The sequence below is a fragment of the Chelonoidis abingdonii genome, chromosome 24, assembly GCF_003597395.2.
Source record: "Chelonoidis abingdonii isolate Lonesome George chromosome 24, CheloAbing_2.0, whole genome shotgun sequence".
In the NCBI taxonomy this organism is placed as follows: Eukaryota; Metazoa; Chordata; order Testudines; family Testudinidae; genus Chelonoidis; species Chelonoidis abingdonii.
The window spans coordinates 1170730-1190306 of NC_133792.1; the positions used below are offsets into that span (position 1 = coordinate 1170730).

Below are 19577 nucleotides of genomic sequence, written 5' to 3' on the forward strand. Positions count from 1 at the left end.
GAGGAAGAGAGGGGGGTGAAGGATTCACTGCCGAATTTCCACCGAAGACTAAAATGGGGCACTTGAGCTTCCGCCAAAATGCTCCCCATTTCTATTGGCCGCCCCAAGCACCTGCTTCCGTCGCTGGTGCCTGGAGCCAGCCCTGGCCGCAGCTTGACTCTGTGCTGCATGGTGGTGTGGCTGGCTCCAGGCAATGCGGTAAGGGGGCAGGGAGCCAGGGGGTTGGATAAGAGGGCAGGGGAGTTCTGGGTGGTGGTTAAAGGGCAGGAGTGTGGATAGGGGTTGGGTTGGTCAGAGGGTGGGGAACAGGGAGGTTGAATGGGGGCATGGGTCCCGGGTGGGCTGTCAGGAATGAGAGGAGGGGTTGGGTTGGGTGCCAGGGGGCAGTCAGGGATGAGGGTCTGGGGGCGGTCAGGGGACAGGGAGGGGTGGATGGGACAGGGGTCCCTAGGGGGCCATCATGGGACAGGGAATGGGGGGTTGGATGGGGCAGGAGTCCGGGGGTGTTGGGTAGGGGGTGGGGGCTGGGCCACGCCTGGCTTTTGTGAAAGCACAGCCTCCCCTAACCGGCCCTCCATACGATTTCGGAAACTTGATGTGGCCCTTAGACCAAAAAGTTTGCCTGCCCCTGTCCTAGCTGATAGGATACTTCTGCCCGATTAGCCCCTCAGCTGTATCTCTATTCAGTTAATTGGTCTCCTCTGCCAACTATCTGTCTTCCAGTTAGGTCCCAATTAATATAGCCTGGTGGTAGAGTGACAGGGTGCTGCGTTAGTGTCGGACACAGTATACCCTGTTACAAGCCCTTAGTGTCATCAAAAGGCTCTCAGTGTTTGAGGAGAGGGTGCAGAGAGCCAAGCAGGCTGAAATCCTGCATAAATTGAGGAACTTCTTTGTGGAATACAAGAATGATGCTTTCTGATGGTTAGTTGCAACTAGTTGCATTTTCTTAGTGGTTGAGTTCAACATTTGATGTTTTCCTTCCTGTTCATTTTTGGATACTTTGTGGTTTTATTTTTTTTTATTTTATTTTTATATTTTTAGGAGGTTGAGTGGGAGGAAGGTATGTCATGACTTTATCTTTCCCAAGAAGTTGCACAGTACATATAGACTCATAGACTCTAAGGTCAGAAGGGACCATTATGATCATCTAGCTGACCACCTGCACAATGCAGGCCACAGAATCTCACCCACCCACCCCTGTATCAAACCTGTGTCTGAGCCACTGAAGTCCTCAAATCATGGTTTAAAGACTTCAGGGTGCAGTGAATCTTCCAGCAAGTGACCCGTGTTCCGTGCTGCAGAGGAAGACGAAAACCCCCCAGAGTTTCTGCCAATCTGCCCTGAAGGAAAATTCCTTCCCAACCCCAAATACGGCAATCAGCTAAACCCTGAGCATGTGGGCAAGACTCTCCAGCCAGACACCCAGGAAAGAATTTTCTGTAGTAACTCAGATTCCACCCTATCTAACATCCCATCACAAGCCATTGGATGTATTTACCGCTAGTAGTCGAAGACGAATTAATTGTCAAAATTAGGCTATCCCATTATACCATCCCCTCCATAAACTTATCAAGCTTAGTCTTTTGCCTCCACTACTCCCCTTGGAAGGCTGTTCCAGAACTTCACTCCTCTGATAGTTAGAAACCTTCGTCTAATTTCCAGTCTAAACTTCCTGATAGTCTAAACTTCCTGATAGCCAGTTTATATCCATTTGTTCTTGTGTCCACATTGGTACTGAGCTTAAATAATTCCTCTCCCTCCCTGGTATTTATTCCTCTGATATATTTATAGAGAGCAATCATATCTCCCCTCAGCCTTCTTTTGGTTAGGCTAAACAAGCCAAGCTCTTTGAGTCTCCTTTCATAAGACAGGTTTTCCATTCCTCGGATCATCCTAGTAGCCCTTCTCTGAACCTGTTCCAGTTTGAATTCATCCTTCTTAAACATGGGAGACCAGAACTGCACACAGTATTCCAGATGAGGTCTCACCAGTGCCTTGTATAACGGGTACTAACACCTCCTTATCTCTACTGGAAATACCTCGCCTGATGCATCCCAAGACCGCATTAGCTTTTTTCACAGCCATATCACATTGGCGGCTCATAGTCATCCTGTGATCAACCAATACTCCGAGGTCCTTCTCCTCCTCTGTTACTTCCAACTGATGCCTCCCCAGCTTATAACAATATTCTTGTTATTAATCCCTAAATGCATGACCTTGCACTTTTCACTATTAAATTTCATCCTATTACTATTACTCCAGTTTACAAGGTCATCCAGATCTTCCTGTATGATATCCCGGTCCTTCTCTGTATTGGCAATACCTCCCAGCTTTGTGTCATCCACAAACTTTATTAGCACATTCCCACTTTTTGTGCCAAGGTCAGTAATAAAAAGATTAAATAAGATTGGTCCCAAAACTGATCCCTGAGGAACTCCACTAGTAACCTCCCTCCAGCCTGACAATTCACCTTTCAGTATGACCCATTGTAGTCTCCCCTTTAACCAGTTCCTTATCCACCTTTCAATTTTCATATTGATCCCCATCTTTTCCAATTTAGCTAATAATTCCCCATGTGGAACCATATCAAATGCCTTACTGAAATCGAGGTAAATTAGATCCACTGCATTTCCTTTGTCTAAAAAATCTGTTACCTTCTCAAAGAAGGAGATCAGGTTGGTTTGGCACGATCTACCTTTTGTAAAACCATGTTGTATTTGTCCCAATTACCATTGACCTCAATGTCCTTGACTACTTTTTCCTTCAAAATTTTTTCCAAGACCTTGCATACTACAGATGTCAAACTGACAGGCCTGTAGTTACCCGGATCACTTTTTTTCCCTTTCTTAAAGATAGGAACTATGTTAGCAATTCTCCAGTCATATGGTACAACCCCTGAGTTTACAGATTCATTAAAAATTCTTGCTAATGGGCTTGCAATTTCATGTGCCAGTTCCTTTAATATTCTTGGATGAAGATTATCTGGGCCCCCTGATTTTGTCCCATTAAGCTGTTCGAGTTTGGCTTCTACCTCGGATGTGGTAATATCTACCTCCATATCCTCATTCCTATTTGTCATCCTACCATTATCCCTAAGCTCCTCATTAGCCCTCATTAAAGACTGAGGCAAAGTATTTGTTTAGATATTGGGCCATGCCTAGATTATCCTTAACCTCCACTCCATCCTCAGTGTTTAGTGGTCCCACTTCTTCTTTCTTTGTTTTCTTCTTATTTATATGGCTATAGAACCTTTTACTATTGGTTTTAATTCCCTTTGCAAGGTCCAACTCTACATGGCTTTTGGCCTTTCTCACTTTATCCCTACATGTTCTGACCTCAATAAGGTAGCTTTCCTTGCTGATCACTCCCATCTTCCATTCCTTGTAGGCTTTCTGCTTTTTCTTAATCACCTCTCTGAGATGCTTGCTCATCCAGCTTGGTCTACAACTCCTGCCTATGAATTTTTTCCCCTTTCTTGGGATGCAGGCTTCTGATAGTTTCTGCAACTTTGACTTGAAGTAATTCCAGGCTTCCTCCACCTTTAGATCCCAAGTTCTTCAGTCCAATCCACTTCCCTAACTAATTTCCTTAATTCTTTAAAGTTAGCCCTTTTGAAATAAAAAACCCTAGTCACAGATCTATTTTTGTTTATCCTTCCATTTAGTTTAAACTGAATTAGCTCATGATCGCTCAAAACCAAGGTTGTCCCCTACAACCATTTCTTCTATGAGGTCCTCACTACTCACCAAAACCAAATCTAAAATGGCATCCCCTCTTGTTGGTTCAGCAACTACTTGGTGAAGGAATCCATCAGCTATCGCATCTAGGAAAATCTGAGCCCTATTATTATTACTAGCACTTGTCCTCCAGTCTATATCTGGGAAGTTAAAGTCTCCCATGATCACACAATTCCCATTAGTATTTACTTCATTAAAAACATTAAAAGGTCTCTATCCATATCCAAATCAGATCCCGGCGGTCTGTAGCACACCCCAAGCACTATCTCAGGGGAGGCTCTAGTAGCTTTCTTCCCAATGTGATTTTTGCCCAGACAGACTCTGTCTTATCCATTCCATCACTTCTTATTTCTTTACAGTCTACCTCATCATTGATATACAATGCTACTCCACCACCTTTGCCTTTATTTCTGTCTTTCCTAAACAGCACATACCCTTCAATACCTGTACTCCAGTCATGACTACTATTCCACCATGTTTCTGTTATCCCTATAATATCCAGGTTTCACTTCCTGCACCAGTAACTCTAGTTCCTCCATTTTGTTACCTAGGCTCCTCGCATTGGTGTACAAACATCTTAATTCTTGCTGTTTGGCTTCACTCACATTTTTAGGCCGATTAGGCCCAGACATTCTACCACCAGTATCACCTATTAGAATTGTATCTACAGTACCTTTCCTCCATATGTCCATTCTCCTACCCCGACAGTATCCTTTCTTGCTTCATTTTTTTCCTCTCAATGTTAAAATCTGGCATGGAGATTACCTGGACATCTCCAACCATCTCCCCCAATTCCTAGTTTAAAGCTCTCTTAATCAGTTGTGCCAGCCTCCATCCTAGAAGTCTATTTCCCTCCCTACTCAGGTGAAGTCCATCCTGAGAGAACAGTCCTCTGTCCATGAATGCCTCCCAGTGGCCATACATCCCAAAGCCCTCCTTATAGCACCACTGCCTGAGCCATCTGTTGATCATCATAATCTTGTCACACTTTGTTGCCTTCTCTAGGAACAGGCAGAATCCCACTGAAGATCACCTGAGCCTCAATTTCTTAAGATTAAGTCTTCCCCAGCCTGGCATAGTCTCCCTTGATACGTGTTCCAGCGAAGAATCTAGCCATATCATTGTTCCCACATGAAGGACAATCAGCAGGATTCTTTCCCGCTCCCCCATGTTAGGATCTCTTCAGCCTCAGGTCCACATCCCGTATCTTAGCACCCGGCAGACAGCACACCCTTCTGTTCTCTGGATCAGCTCTGGTTACAGGCCTGTCTATTCTTCTCAGTAAGGAGTCCCAGTCACATAGACCTGCCTTTTCCTGGTGATGGTGATTCTCCGTCTATCCCCTGTTCCCTCTGGCTGCAAGTCCTCTCGATTCCTATTCACCCTTGCAATCCTCTGCAACCCATCCCATATCCTCCTGGGGCTCATGTTTGGTGTCATCTCCATTGACTCTTCCCCTCCTTAGAGGGCTAGCTGCTCTTTCTCTTCTTCTTGCCCTCTCACCTTCAGCGACCACCTGCTGTGCCCTTCTTCATTTTCCAACTCCAAAACCTTCCTGAGCTCTATTGCTTCCTTCACTAGCCCGTCTTTTCCTCTGCCTGGTTCGCTTAGTCACATGCTTCCACTGTCCACTTTCCTCACCCAGCAGTCTCCCCTCAGAGTTCTTTGGTCTGCTTCCATCTGCAAGTCTGAGCTTTTCCCTTTGCCTCATCATGTCTTTGCTCCATCATCTGCTCAAACCCCCTTCTAAACTCAACCAGAGTTTCCACCTGCATCTCCCAGTCCTCGGATCTTTTCTTCCATCAGCTCTATCAGGCGGCACTTCATGCAGACAAAACTCTTTTCAGGTACCACCTCCAGGATCATGTACATGCCGCAGCTTCCACATCCAGTCATCTTCATTGTATCTTCCACTGCTTGGGTCACTAAAACTGCTGCCTCTGTATCTGTCATAGGGTTCCCACCTATATCCTGTAAATCTGGAAACACAAACCAACCCAAAACACCACCACCCAGAGCGAAACACACCCCAGTATCTTGTCATGCAGTGCAATTGCACATTTTCAACTCAGAGGAAGAGGGAGCCTTTTAAACATGTGGTCAAAACTGGTGGCCACCTTAATACAGTGAAGGCTGAGTATCTGTTTCTCTTACAAATTCCCTCAGCCTCCAGGTTTTGTAACAAAATGTCAGAACAATTGGAAATGGCATCAATGTGAAGCTTGGTTGTATATCATGGGATTCTGCCTAGTTGAAGTTGTAGAGAAGAAGTAACTTATTTTGCCAGCAGGTCCATCTTTAAAGTAGATAAACTGCTGTAGTGTTAGAAAGAGAGTGAGAGAGCTTCAGCTCTAGTTAGCTGTTCATTTAGGGATCAGTTCTATCCCATTGATTACACTGGGAGCTCTCGGTGCTCTTCAACTTTGAAAATTAGGCCACCTCTCTTTAGTAGCTAAATGTGGGCTATATGCCTAATATTTTGTCCTTCTCTTCTTTGCCTCAGTGTCTCTCTTTATAGATGAAGAATGTGACCGTGCAAAATGTTATTATTTCCATGTGTTTGGCTGGCAAGCCTTCCCTTAGCTTATTTGTTGACCTAGGTCCCCGCTTTAAATACCAGGGAGGGTAACATCCCTTAACGTAGGTTTGTTTTGAAATGTTGAAGGAAACTAGTTTGTGGGCTATACTCTCTGATTATGACATCTAAAAGAAAATTAAAATCCTGCTCAGTTTGTTTAATGATTTTGTTAGTGACACAATCTGAGCCAATTCTATGTGTGTCTGAAGGCGTAATCTGTCAGCCATGACTAGGAAGGAGGGCTGAGGATATGTTTGTTTGTTCTTGTCCTTTGATTCACCCCCCTCTCCACATGGTTCTCCATAATGGACAAATGAGTGCTAGAGACAATCATCCGAGGTTGCAATCTTTAATTTCCTTTAGCTCCTATCCTCTGACAAGGTACTTGCAAGCTACAGGGTCAAAGGATTACCCAGACACTGCCACCATGCCGTTCAGCTTGTCTGAATATCAGGGTTATTAAGCACGTTCCCCCATCCATAACTTTCTGTGGAATGTATTTTTTTCATAGACTCACCAAAAAAAAAAAAATCAGAGGCTTCAGAGCAGTTGGGAACCTGAAATCCTTGAACAGGCTCTAGCTCTTGGTCGGTGGGTACACTGTTATCTATTCTGGCACCTGTTCACCCAGGAGACTACATGTCTTCAATTGACCTCTCTCATATGGATCTCTGCTGCCACGTACAGGATTCACAGCCACTGATTAAGGGCCAACCCCCCTCATCTGTTGCTGCTTGGATGGGTCTTGTAGGTCCATCTGGCTCTGTTCCTAATTGCCTTGTGTCTGTAAGGGATTAGGTAACACATCAATGAAGAGGAGAAATATTTGGCTTTTGCCTGTAAGTTAGTTGTCTTCAGTTATGCCTGTGCTCTATCTGTGGCCCACCCTGTATTGGTCAGCATTAATGCTAACATGTAAGCATTCTTAGAGGGAAACAAATGTACACATCTCAATTTTTTTATACTTTAAAAAGGAACTAACTTTTTTTTTAGCTGTGTAAATTACAGCCTTCTGGATGGGGGTTTGTGAGTGGGTCTTCAACACTGCGATATGAACAGCTTTGATCTGCCTCCTGATCTTCCAGGAGAAAACCCACCCATCAGATGCGAGTCATAATATTCCTATGATCTTTGCCTCCTACATGCAGACAGTACCAGTTGTGCAAATGCAACTGTTGACAGCACTGGCATTAAAATCATTGCTTGTATTAAAATCCAGATCCTTAATATTGTAGTAACATCATGTCTGTGATTCTTGCTGTCCACATCTACCATTTTTCTGCCTTTCCCCTTTGGCTTATGAACTCTGAATGCAGCTTATGGAAGCATCATTTGCTTTTGTTTAGGTCTTGCATGCTGCAGTTTTTCATCAGGAAGGAACTCAAGAATCTTACTAAGCTCAGTAATTAAATAGTAGAGAGCTGCTGTGTTGGCTCATCAGGTGTTTAACATGACCTTCCATTTGCTCATTTTGCTGTGAAACGGATGAATCTCCTGCTTCTCTTCATGTTTTTATCACATGTTTGAGTTTTTCTATTCTGGATGGGAGGGAAAGAGTTAATGCATGAGTGAAAACTTCTGTTTTTCTTCTAGTAGTGTCTCTACAGGTGCTAGCACCCCATATGCCTTTGATTAGAGATTTATCACAGCAATGTCCATTTTTGGCCTGCGTGTGTGCCCTAGTCAGCCTTGTCCCTCATTCTGTTGTTATATAGCACTGCGTGGGTGAAGCACCCTTGGTTCCTCAACCACCTCAACCTTAGATGGAGCTCTGGCAGTTGTTCCCATTGAGATTTCCTCAACTTGTCCTCGTTTCTTATGTGAATAGATAGTCTGAGGGCTTGTTTCCACTTACCAGGGGATTGACGCGCGGCAGTTGATCCACTAGGGATCAGTTTAGCGGGTCTGGTGAAGACCTTCTAAATTGACCACCAATTGCTCTCTTTTCAACTCCGGTACTCCACTGGAACGAGAAGCATAAGGTAAGTCAACGGGAGAGTTTCTCCCATTGACTCAGTGTGGTGTAGACACCTCAGTAAGTTGACCTAAGGTACATCAACTCCAGTTGCATTATTCATGTAGCTAGAGTTGCGTAACTTAGGTCAATTTAGCCCCGTAATGTAGACCTGCCCTTAGTAGCTCTTAGCATTCTACTAATTGGTTATAAGTAGTAGTAGTTAAGCGTTCTAGTTTAAAAAAATATATTTTTCTTTCATATGTGTTATATATTATGGATACTAGGTAGTAGTTCTCCCGGCTTCAGACATTGTCTGTTATGCCAGGAGGTGTTCCCGGTAAATGACAAGCACTCCCACTGCATCTGGGGAATCATACGTTGCCCAGGAGAGCTACATCTGTCTGGCGCTGAAATCAAGAGCCTGGAAAAACATGGAGATAAAACTTCATTTCCTCATGATGGAGCACTCTCTATGCCTGGCTTCTGACCCATGCCAAGGGACACCCCCGGTACTCTAGTCTCTGAGCAAATCTGCTGCCTCCACAATATTGGAGTCCTAGATCTCCGGGTCATCTAAGAGGAAGACCCAAGGCTTCTCTCATAATTCCTTAAAGGCCCATGCCCCGGATCATCACGTAAAGAATGTACATCAAAAAAAAAACAAGGTTGTCAGTCTCTTCAACTGCTCAGGCACCATATGCTCTCCAGTCAGGTACCCGCGAGGCGGCTGGTTCCAGGGCATCACTAGATTGAAAGATGGCAAAGCCTTGGTCCAGAGAGATTACACTGTTAGCAGACCGAGGTGGCAAGAAGAGCGCTTCTGCTTCCTTGGTACCAAAGAAACCCACTTGGGCTCCAAAGTTATGCTCAGAATAAAAAAGGACAAAGCTAGAGTCATCCTAACAGTTTCGACCTGGCCCAGATTTCTTACCTGATTCAGCTGGCCGTTTGCTCTCAATCACTCTCCATGCCGCTCCTCATCTTCTGTCTCAGGAAAGCGAGATGATCCTTGTACAAGGGTTAGATGGGGCTCAACCCTCTCCAGGGCGGTGGGGAGCCACACCAGCTCACTAACTGCAGTTAACGTTTGGGGGAATTAGTCTGTCCGCGGGGTCTCCCTCGGCAGCCCTTGCGGTAACTGAAATATGCACCGTCAGCCCAGGCCCTGGGTCAGAGTGGGGCAACAGTGAGTCAGGCACTTCAGGCCCTCAGGCAGGGCTGAGCCATAACAGTACAAGCAATAGGAAGCCCAGGCCTTGGGTCAGGGCAAGGCAAAAGGTCTGGGGGAGGGAGAGGGGGAGATCCACGAATTGGGTGGCGGGGGGGACACAGGCCCTCCCACTTCACTGTGTCCCAGCCCGGGGCCCTACAGCGGCAGAAGACCCGCTGCTTAGTCAGTGGGGATCCTGGCCGCAACACACCGACATAGGCTCTGGCAGTGCTGCAGCCAGACTAGGGTGGGCTGCCCCCGGGTTACTTCCACACTCCCCCTCGGTTAGTACCTGGGTCAGGGTGTTGTACTCTGGGGGATCCAGCACCATAGGTTCCTCGGGGTGGTGGGCAAGCAGCAGGCCCGGCAACTCCTCTGGGTAGCAGCCAAAGGGCAGGTCCGGTAACTCCTCCAGGTAGCGGGCGCAGGGCAAGTCAGGTCAATCCTGGCCTGTAGCTTGGGCCGAGGAATTTCCCAGTCACAGGCTAGGCTAGAGACGTCCAGTCTCTCCAGCGGCTGGGGCCTTACTGAGCTCTGAGGGCGAGCCTTTATACTTCCGGGTCGCCGCCTGACCCTCTGGGGGCGGGTTCAGAGCTCCCTAGCTCCGCCCACTCCAGCCTTTGGACGGGCTCTTCCCCATTTGGGGTCGCAGAGAGCCACACCGCCTCACTACAGTCCTTCACCCCAATCTCGCAGTGCTTCATCTCAAACCATTGTTGATGGTTCACGGGATTAAAGGCAACCTGCTCAGAGGATGTAAAGTGACTACTATTGCACAGCAGGAAATAATCCACTTACTGCACATACTCTCAAAAATGGATGAGATTTGTCTATTGGTGTGACTTCAAACATATGCCACCAATGACCTGTTGCTGCTGGATATACTGGACTATGTCCTAACTCTAAAAAGCTTGGGACTCTCAGTGAGCTCCATAAGAGTTTACCTGGCAGTTTTCATGGCTTTCTACCCCCCAATAAAGGGTTAGTCCACCTTTGCCCACCCAACCACTGCAAGATTCTTCAGGGGACTTGGAAACCTCTACACGCCAGTCCAATGCCCTACTCCTGTTTGGGACTTCAGTCGAGTCCTTAAATACTTCACAAGACCCCCGTTTGAACCAACAGCTATCTGCTCACTGCACCATTTGTCAATGAAGACAGCATTCCTGATAGCCGTCATGTTGGTACAGCAGTTTGAGGAACTAGGAGCCCTGATTACATGTCCCACTTTCACAGTAGTTTTTAAGGACAAGGCCATGCTGCAACACCCTCAAAATTTTACCCAAAGTTTCTTCTGAGTTTCGTATTAACCAACCCATTTACCTGCCTGTTTTCCACCCCACACTGCATCTAGATAACCAGGAGGCACTGGTGCACACCCATGAAGTCAGGTTTGCCCTGGCCTTTTATCTGGACTGGGCAGAGTCCTTCAGAACGACTCACAAGTTGTTTGTTTCAGTAGCAGATAGTCAAAAGGGTCTGCAATCTCTAATCAAAGGCTTTCCAAGTGGAGATCAGTCTGTATTAATTCTTGCTACAAATCTTTCAATATTCTAACACCTTTGAATATATGCACTCATTCTGTTAGGTCCATTTTCACATGTATGGCATTTCTCAAGAACGTGTCCATTACTGAAATATGTTAGGCCACTACTTGCTCACCTAACAGAATGTTATAACTCACAACTCTGCTGCTGGTACTGTGTTTGGTTTGGTTGTACTTTCTTTGGTGAACTGCTCAGAAGTCATTTAGAGTGTAACACCCATAGGATGGAAGAATAGGAAATCGTTCCTCATCCTGTGCAATCACTATCATTATTCAAGATGTGGCCCCCTACAGGCACTCCACTACCTGTCCTCCTTCCCCTCTGCTTCAGAGTTCTCTGCTGTGGAGCTTGGAGGTAGAGAAGGAACTGAGGGCAGTTATATAACAACAGCACAGGGCACAAGACTGACTAGCATGCATGCACAGGTGACACGGACACTGCTATAAAAAATCTCCAATCAATGCGCACCTAGATTGGAGCTCCGGTAGGGACACACATCTCAAAGAACCACAGTTACTGCACAGGGTGAGTAACCATTTCTTATGTGAATGATTTTACTTTTTGAGTTGTGGGGTAACTTAGGGTTGTTTTGTCCTGAAGTACTGAGAGCTGAATAAATACAGTAAACAGACCACATGGGATGCATGGTGAGCTATTAAGATACCAGCAAAAACAACGAGGAATCTTTGTGGCACCTTAGAGACTAACAAATTTATTTGGACATAAGCTTTTGTGAGCTAAAACTCACTTCATCAGATGCATTGAGTGAAAAATACAGTCAGCAGAATATACATCATAGCACATGAAAAGATCGGCGTTGTCTTACCAGGTGGGGGGTCAGTGCAAACGAACTAATTCAGTTAAGGAGCCCAGCTCTGCTCCAGCCCAGCCATAGCCTCAGCTCCCAGGCCAGCTGTGGCTATGCCACGGTCTTTTATTCCAATGTGAAGATACCCTAAAAGCCTTTGAATAGATTCTGGGTACAAAAGTGCTTTCAGTGTATCCATAGCTTCCTTGGCTCTAGGTACTGAGAGTCCCCTTCTCCCTGGGCAACCCTTTGCCAGGTAATTAGAGAGCCAGCAAGCAGCCCCCCCCCACACACACACACCTGAACCCACTATTTATTAGTCCCTTTGTTTTCTGGGAACAGAACCTTGATCCAGATGAGTGAGATTTGCATAAGTGATAAGAGATGTTTGCAATATCCCAGCTGCACTGTGCTTGTCATAAAATTAAAGCAACTTTAATTTGTGTAATGTTTTCCATGCCAAAGGCATCTCCAGGTGCTTCCCAGAGTTAAATAATAAATGGCCGAAGGAAAAAAGGAATGAAAAGATGCATGCAGGGGAGAGGAGAGATTTTCGGATAAAAAGAAATGGGGGAGAGCTGATGAAACAGAGGATCAACGGAATTTTTCTGTGCAGTTGGAGCTGCAGACGAGGTGGTGCTTGCCTGGGCAGTGGCAAGACAGTATGAAAGAATGTGGAGGCAAACATTCAGCGAGTGGAGGAGCAGAGAAGAGGGGCAAGGACAGGGCAGGCTGATGGGGCCACCTTGGAGCAGTGTTCTGAAACGAATGGGGAGAATTTGAGGTTGGGGTAAAGTTGTTGCACTTATTTGTACAAGTGTGAAATTGGTTAGCAGTACCATGCACATACTAGAGACTTTGAACTTGGTGAGCCTATACTGAAAATTATTGTAAGAACTGTGGCAACAGGAGATGAAGGTCTGAATGAGGATCCAAGCAGTGGTGGACACAGGCATTGTTCCACAGATACTAAAAAGCAGATATACAGATACAGAAAATGTGGAAGATATAGAAAAGTGTACAAATTGAAGGCATGTAATAGGTCTGGAAAGAGGAGATATATAGTGTGCCCCTAGGTTGTTTGGAGGATGTTTATCAGGAACACTTGAAGTGGGTAAGGCATGTTATTGTTAGTGAAATTAGATATTTGTTACTATTTTGAACAATTGAAGCTCTACAAATTTAGGTCCCTGTCCAGGACAGGAATGTTCCTAGTGGTAATAATTGGTAGCTCCTTGAAGAATGAAGTTTCTGTTCAAACACACATGATCTTCCTCCAAAGGGCAGCTTCCTCATTTAGAGTATACCTTAGCTGCAAGTGAAGATGTGATTGTAGCATGTGTAGATGGAGCAAGATGAAAACTAGCCCGAGTAACAGTAGCAATGAAGACCATGGCACAGGCTTCAGCACAGGTTAGCAACCTGAGGATGTATCCAAGGTCTCTGGTGGGCCTGTACTTAGGCTAGCTGTCCAAGTACAAGCCTGTGCCATCATGTCTTCACTTGTGTTGTTACTTGTGCGTGACCCCAAGAGCCCCTTGATGCCCTCTGGCAGGGGGCCCACTGTACAGTAACTCATATCAGGCCTGACACGCTCAGAAACCCAACACACTGTCATCATAATATGTATCCAAAGGATATCTTGTATGGTATTGTATGTAAACTGGTGATGCATTGTGTATAATGAATTATGTATGTGCTGGAGGTATGTTCTTCAGATGTGTTTGGACAGCAGTGCATAAAGCCAGCCTACACTAGACAAAGGAATGTGCATTGACCTGTCTGTCCATCTTGCTTGCAGACAGAGGATAGTGAAAGCACATTTACATGTAAGATAATCACAGCAATCAAGTTAAGGGGAAGATAGCTTAGTGAGCACACTGGGGGACAGAGTCTGTATCCCCAGGAAGTCGTCCTGGCTCTTGAGGAAAGACAATGGACTTTGGGGAAATATAAGGAGACCATCATTTAGGGAACAAAGGAGACAGCACCCTCTGATTCTGTGAACATTGGATCCTCTTGCCAGAAGGATTGGAGATGCTGGTGGCTTAATGTAAGTGAGAAAGCTGTTCAGGCAAAGTTAATAGTAGACATTGGAAAGCATGTTTCATATTGTTTTGTTAGTAGCCATGCCTGTCTCTTTTACTCTTGCTAAGTATCACTTAAATCTCTCTTCTTTGTTAATAAATGGATTCTTAGTTGTACTATAAATCATCTCACTGCTGTTATATTGAAGTCAGTGTGAGTCTTTAGCTAAGCTAGCAAACTGGTGTGCGCTGTCTCTTTGGAGACAGAGAACTTAACTTCTGTGAGTGTCTGGTGAGAGGGACAGCACGATCCAGGGAGATGTGTCTGGGGAACTCACAAATTGAGGAGTCACTGGTTGTTACCTGCAAGCAGGGGTGGCTCCAGGCCTTAGCACGCCAAGTGCGTGCTTGGGGCGGCAAGCCGCGGGGGGCGCTCTGCTGCCACCGCGAGGATGGCAGGCAGGCTGCCATCGGCAGCTTGCCTGCAGAGAGTCCGCTGGTCCCGCAGCTTCGGTGGACCTCCCACAGGCGTGCCTGCGGAGGGTCCGCTAGTCCTGCGGCTTCAGAGGACCTCCAGCAGGCATGCCTGCGGAGGGTCCGCCAAAGCCGCGGGACCAGCGGACCCTCCTCAGGCAAATGGCCAGAGGCAGCCTGCCTGCTGTGCTTGGGGCGGCAAAATCCCTAGAGCCGCCCCTGCCTGCAAGACAGGGTTTAGACTGGTAGAGTCTTGAAGAGTTGGCTGGCAAGGCAGACAGACTGGAGTGTCAAGGAGCTGACACACATGCTAATCTCCGGCAAAGTTCATGCTCACGCTTGCTAAGGGAGAGTGATAACACAGTGGCTTGTGGTTCTGGACTGCCATGAAGAGAGCATCTAGTGGTAGCTAGATTAAAACCAGCATGAGGATCCTACCCATGCTACAGTTATACCTTCACTTGAATTTAGCTAGCACGGGTAACAATGGTAGTGGAGATTTGGCTGTTGTTACAATGCTAGCTTTAATCTAGCTATGTCTACCTACTTCCTAATGGTGCATTGCACATGTGTGATAAACCATGCTCTAAATTGCCCTTTCTCTGCCCTGCAGATAGAAATGTATGAACGAGTATTTCAGAAACCACCAGACCGTCACTCTGACTTCTCTCGACTAGCCCGTGTTTTGACTGGAAATGCTGTGGCCCTAGTGCTTGGAGGTGGTGGAGCCAGGTAAGTCCCATAAGGTCGTTCTGTGTACTCTGATAAGGCCTCTTACCAGATGTGACTCAACATTGTCATCAGGTTGTATTCTGAAATGATCATATGGGATGAGACACAGTCTGGAAAATCACACTTGTCCTGTGAACCCTGGGGCAGGTGGTGACTCATACACTTCTGGCACATATGCGTGAAGTATCAGGCACTGGTCACTCTTGGAAGACAGGATACAGAGGGCTAGCTGGACCTTCAGTCTGTCCCAGTATGGACATTTTTATGTTCTTGTGAGTACCTATGTAGGGGAGACTCTGAGGAGATGCTGTCATCACCAGCTGTAAGTGTGGATTTACGCAGCAGAAACCACAAATTGATTTGACTTGCTCCAAAGGAGAATTCTCTCTTCCCTGGCTTACTGTTGGCATATGCAAGGGAACACGAGACTTTCTCTCCTTTTTTAGGTTGCAGTACATAGAATCATAGAATATCAGTTCGAAGGACCTTGAGGTCATCTAGTCCAACCCGTGCTCAGAGCAGGACCAGTCCCCAACTATCATCTCCACCATGGCTTTGTCAAGCCGGCCTTATAAAACCTCTAAGAGGAAAGCACCACCTCCCTAGAAACCCATTCCAGTGTTCACCACCTCTAGTGAAAAAGTTTTCCTATATATCCAACTGAAACCCCCCACTGCAACTTGAGACATTATCCTTTTCTGTCATCTGCTACCCAGAAACAGTCTAGATCCATCCTCTTTGGAACCCCTTCAGGTAGCTGAAAGCAGCTATCAAATCCCCCTCATTCTTCTCTTCTGCAGACATGTTAATCCCTGCATGGATCTTTATTTTTGGAAACAGCATTTCAAAACTGTCCAAAGCATTAGTTAAAAATTCTGGCAGCAAGATGCCTCGTCCCTAATGGGAAATGTATGTGTGTGTTTACAGTAATTCAAAACCTCTGCCTCATTTTCCTTGTGAGAGTTTCCTATAGCGAGGAAAGGGCAAACAGGCAGATATATTCCAGCTCTAGCACTCAATGACCCACTGAGGTTCTTCCCTTTAGATTCTGGCCAGCCAAGTCCCAAGTGGGCTTTATTAGAAATAAGTCACCCCTGCACTTTTCTTTTGCAGTTCTTTCCCCAAAATAATTTCCTGTTCTTTCTGAGACTTTCTACCTAAGGCAAACATTCTGCAAAAGAGAGTTGTCAAGTCCTTGGTTCAAGAAGTCCTGTGCCCCAACCCCGTCACCCCAATCCCGTCGTCCCAGCCAGGAGCCCCCAAGACCTGGGAACCCCTTCTTGCTACCCCAGGACCCCTCATCCCTGCCCCATCCTTAATCCTTGTCAACCCCAGCCAGAGGCCCATGTACCCCACCCCATCCCTGAGCCCCCTTCAAACCCGGAGCCTCTCCTGCTACCCCAATCCCTTTGCCACAGCGTCCAGAGCCCCTCCCACACCCTTGGAACCCTCATTCCCACGCCCACCCCCTCAGCTCCTCACCCTCACAGCCCCAACCCTCCTCCAGCCTGAGCCTTGCACACCCCAGAACCCCTCATCCCAGCTCCATTGGGTTCTAGGGCTCAACCAATTTCTTTCAATTGGAGTCCCAGAACAAAATTTGAAAACCACGTGAATCTTAGTCTTAACCTCTGCCAAGATGTCAGTAAATTTTGTTGAATTACTAATACCATCAAGCAGATGGCTCTCCATGCCTCTTTTTGATAAACCTCATGAAGGAGCCTTTCCACAATCTTCCCTAGGCAGTCCTATACCATCGTCCTTACTTGTTCTTGACATGGTAGGGAAGTTCCTGACGATATTATATGCTAATATCTGCTCTATGGCTCTAGTGTAAGCAGTTCCCTCTTGTCCTGCCTCTGTGGCAAGAGAGAACAACACTTCTCCGTCTTTTTATGGTAGCCTTTCAAGTATTTGAAGACTGCTACCATGTCCCTCCTCAACCTCCTCTTTTCCAAACTAAACATTGCCAGTTCCTTCAGCCTTTGCTCATATGGCTTACATTCTATCCCTCTGATCATCTTTGTTGCTCACCTCTGGATCTTTTCCAGTTTCTCCACATCCATTCTATCCATTGGTGACCAAAACTGGACACAGTCCTCCAGCTGAGGCCTAACCAATGCTGAATAGAGCGGTACTATCACCTCCCGTGACTTACAGTCTATGCCTCTGTTAAAGCAACCTAAAATTGCATTTGCTGCTATTGCAATAGCATCACATTGCTGACACATGTTGAGGTGTGATCCACCACAGCTGCCAGATCCTTTTTAGCAGTGCTGCTGCGAAGCCAGTTATCCCCCATTCTGTATTTGTGTATTTGGTTTTTTCTTACCTAAGTGTAGCACCTTACATTTGGCTTTGCTGAATTTCATTTTGCTGTCTATAGCCCAAATTCTCCAGTTTGTCAAAAACCCACTGAATTTTACCTCTATTTTCTAAGGTATTGGCAACCCCCCCGCCCCCAGCGTTTGTGTCATCTGCAGATTTGATCAATATGCTCTCTCTTCATTGTCTCTCCATCCTTAGAGGTTTTTAAGGCCCGGCTTGACAAAGCCCTGGCTGGGATGATTTAGTTGGTGTTGGTCCTGATTTGAGCAGGGGGTTGGACTAGATACCTCCTGAGATCTTTTCCAGCACTAATCTTTTATGATTCTATGATTCCTACATCCAGATCATGAATAAAGCTGTTAAATCACATGGTACCCAGCACAGATCCCTGTGGAACCCCACTGGAGACCTCCCTCCAATCTGACATCATTCCATTAATAGTTACTCTTTGTTTTATAGACGTTTAACCAGTCATGTATCCACTTCATGGTAGTTCTGCCAAGCCCACGTTTCTCCAGCTTGCTTAGCAGATACCATGTGGGATTTGTCAAAAACCTTGCTGAAGTCCAGGTTTATTCTGTCTACTGCACTTCCCCTATCCACCAAATCAGTTACCTTGTCAAAGAAGGAAATCAAGTTGGTTTGGCTTGGTTTGTTGTTGGTAAATCCATGCTGGCTGCTAGTGATCAGCCCTTCATCCTCCAGGAATTCGCAAATAGAATGTTTTATACATTGCCCTGGTAGTGTCCCAGGTATCAAAGTCAGTCTGACTGGTCTATAGTTCCCGGGCTCCTCCTTTCCCCCCTTTTTAAAGATGGTTCACTACATTAGCCCTTCTCCAGTTTTCTGGGACCTCTCCTGTCATCCACTAGTTTGTAAATATTATTGTCTTGTATATTTCCTTGGTGACATGCCCTTCCTTCCATTTACCGGATGGATCTCTTTTGGTTTGTAGATAGCTAAAAAGTTCCTTGTGCAGCCACATTGGCCTCCTGTGGCTCTTCTTATCTTTCCTCTGTGTGGGACTATCTTGATGTTGAACCTCTAGTATTACATCTTTTAGGAATCGTTTGGCTCCTTTGCTTCCTGATTGGTCTTTCCATGGGACTTTACCTGCTATTTCTCTGAGTCTGTTGAAATCCACCTTTCTGAAGTTCAGTGTTCTTGTTTTGCTATTCTCATGTTCTCCTTTTCATAGGATCTTGAATTCTATATGATCATGATCACTTCCTCCCAAGTTCTCGACCACCTTCACATTTGCAACTAATTCATCCCTGTTGGTCAAAGCCAGATCCAAAATGGATGCCTCCCTCATTGTTTCCCTCAACATTCTGAATCAGAAAGCTGTCCCCTACACATGCTAAAAGAATTTGCAGAACATATTATGTTTTCCAGCAGTAGACTTCCAACAGATATCTAGGAAGTTAAAATCCCCCATTATTACTAGCTCATGTATGTTGACTAATCTTGTTCCTACTTGAAGAATGACTCATCAGCTTCCTCTTCCTGATCTGTTGCTCTGTAACAGACCATAACATCACTGCTGAGATTCATTTTATTCCATTTTATTTAAAGGTAGCCATCCTGCAGCAAAAAAACTTCAGGACCAGACTTAAAACAGAAACTGCTGAGCTTCCGTTCATTTGCAAATTTGACACCATCAGCTCAGGATTAAACAAAGATTGGAATGGCTAGCCAACTTACAAAAGCAGTTCTCCTGCCTTGGTGTTACACCTCAAACTTGCTAGAAGAGGGGCCTCATCCTCCTGAATTGAACTAACCTCGTTAGTCTCAGACGATTCTTCTACTCATATTTATACCTGCCTCTGGAAATTTCCACTATATGCACTTGGAACGATAGTTGGGTATTCACGCCGCGGCAAGCTCATGCTCACAATACGTTGTTTAGGTCTACTAAGGTTGCTTTACAGACTTTTGTCGCACTTATCTCTTATCTTCCACACTCACACATCACTACACACGCCTTTGTGATAAATATAACTTGGACATTTCTGCTATTCAGTATCATAGGAAAGTTAATATTACAACATAATGCATAAAGCATGTTGGTGCGTCGATATTGAATATACTGGAAATTGTGATACTTTTGTCCAGAGCCCAGAGGAATCCCGAGGAGTATCAACGATAAGTGAAGGTATGAAATTTTCCCTCAGAT

At 45.7% G+C, this 19577-nt stretch overlaps 1 protein-coding gene across 9 annotated transcripts in view; it reads left to right on the forward strand.

The window, feature by feature from the left end:
• The window catches only part of PNPLA7 (patatin like domain 7, lysophospholipase), a 557191-nt gene that overhangs the window by 401097 nt on the left and 136517 nt on the right, over nt 1–19577 (forward strand). For all 9 annotated transcript variants that reach the window (XM_075060490.1, XM_075060494.1, XM_075060495.1 and 6 more), the window contains one exon: nt 14955–15073. In XM_075060490.1, the coding sequence (XP_074916591.1) occupies nt 14955–15073 (119 nt within the window). The remainder of the gene's footprint in view (nt 1–14954; nt 15074–19577) is intronic.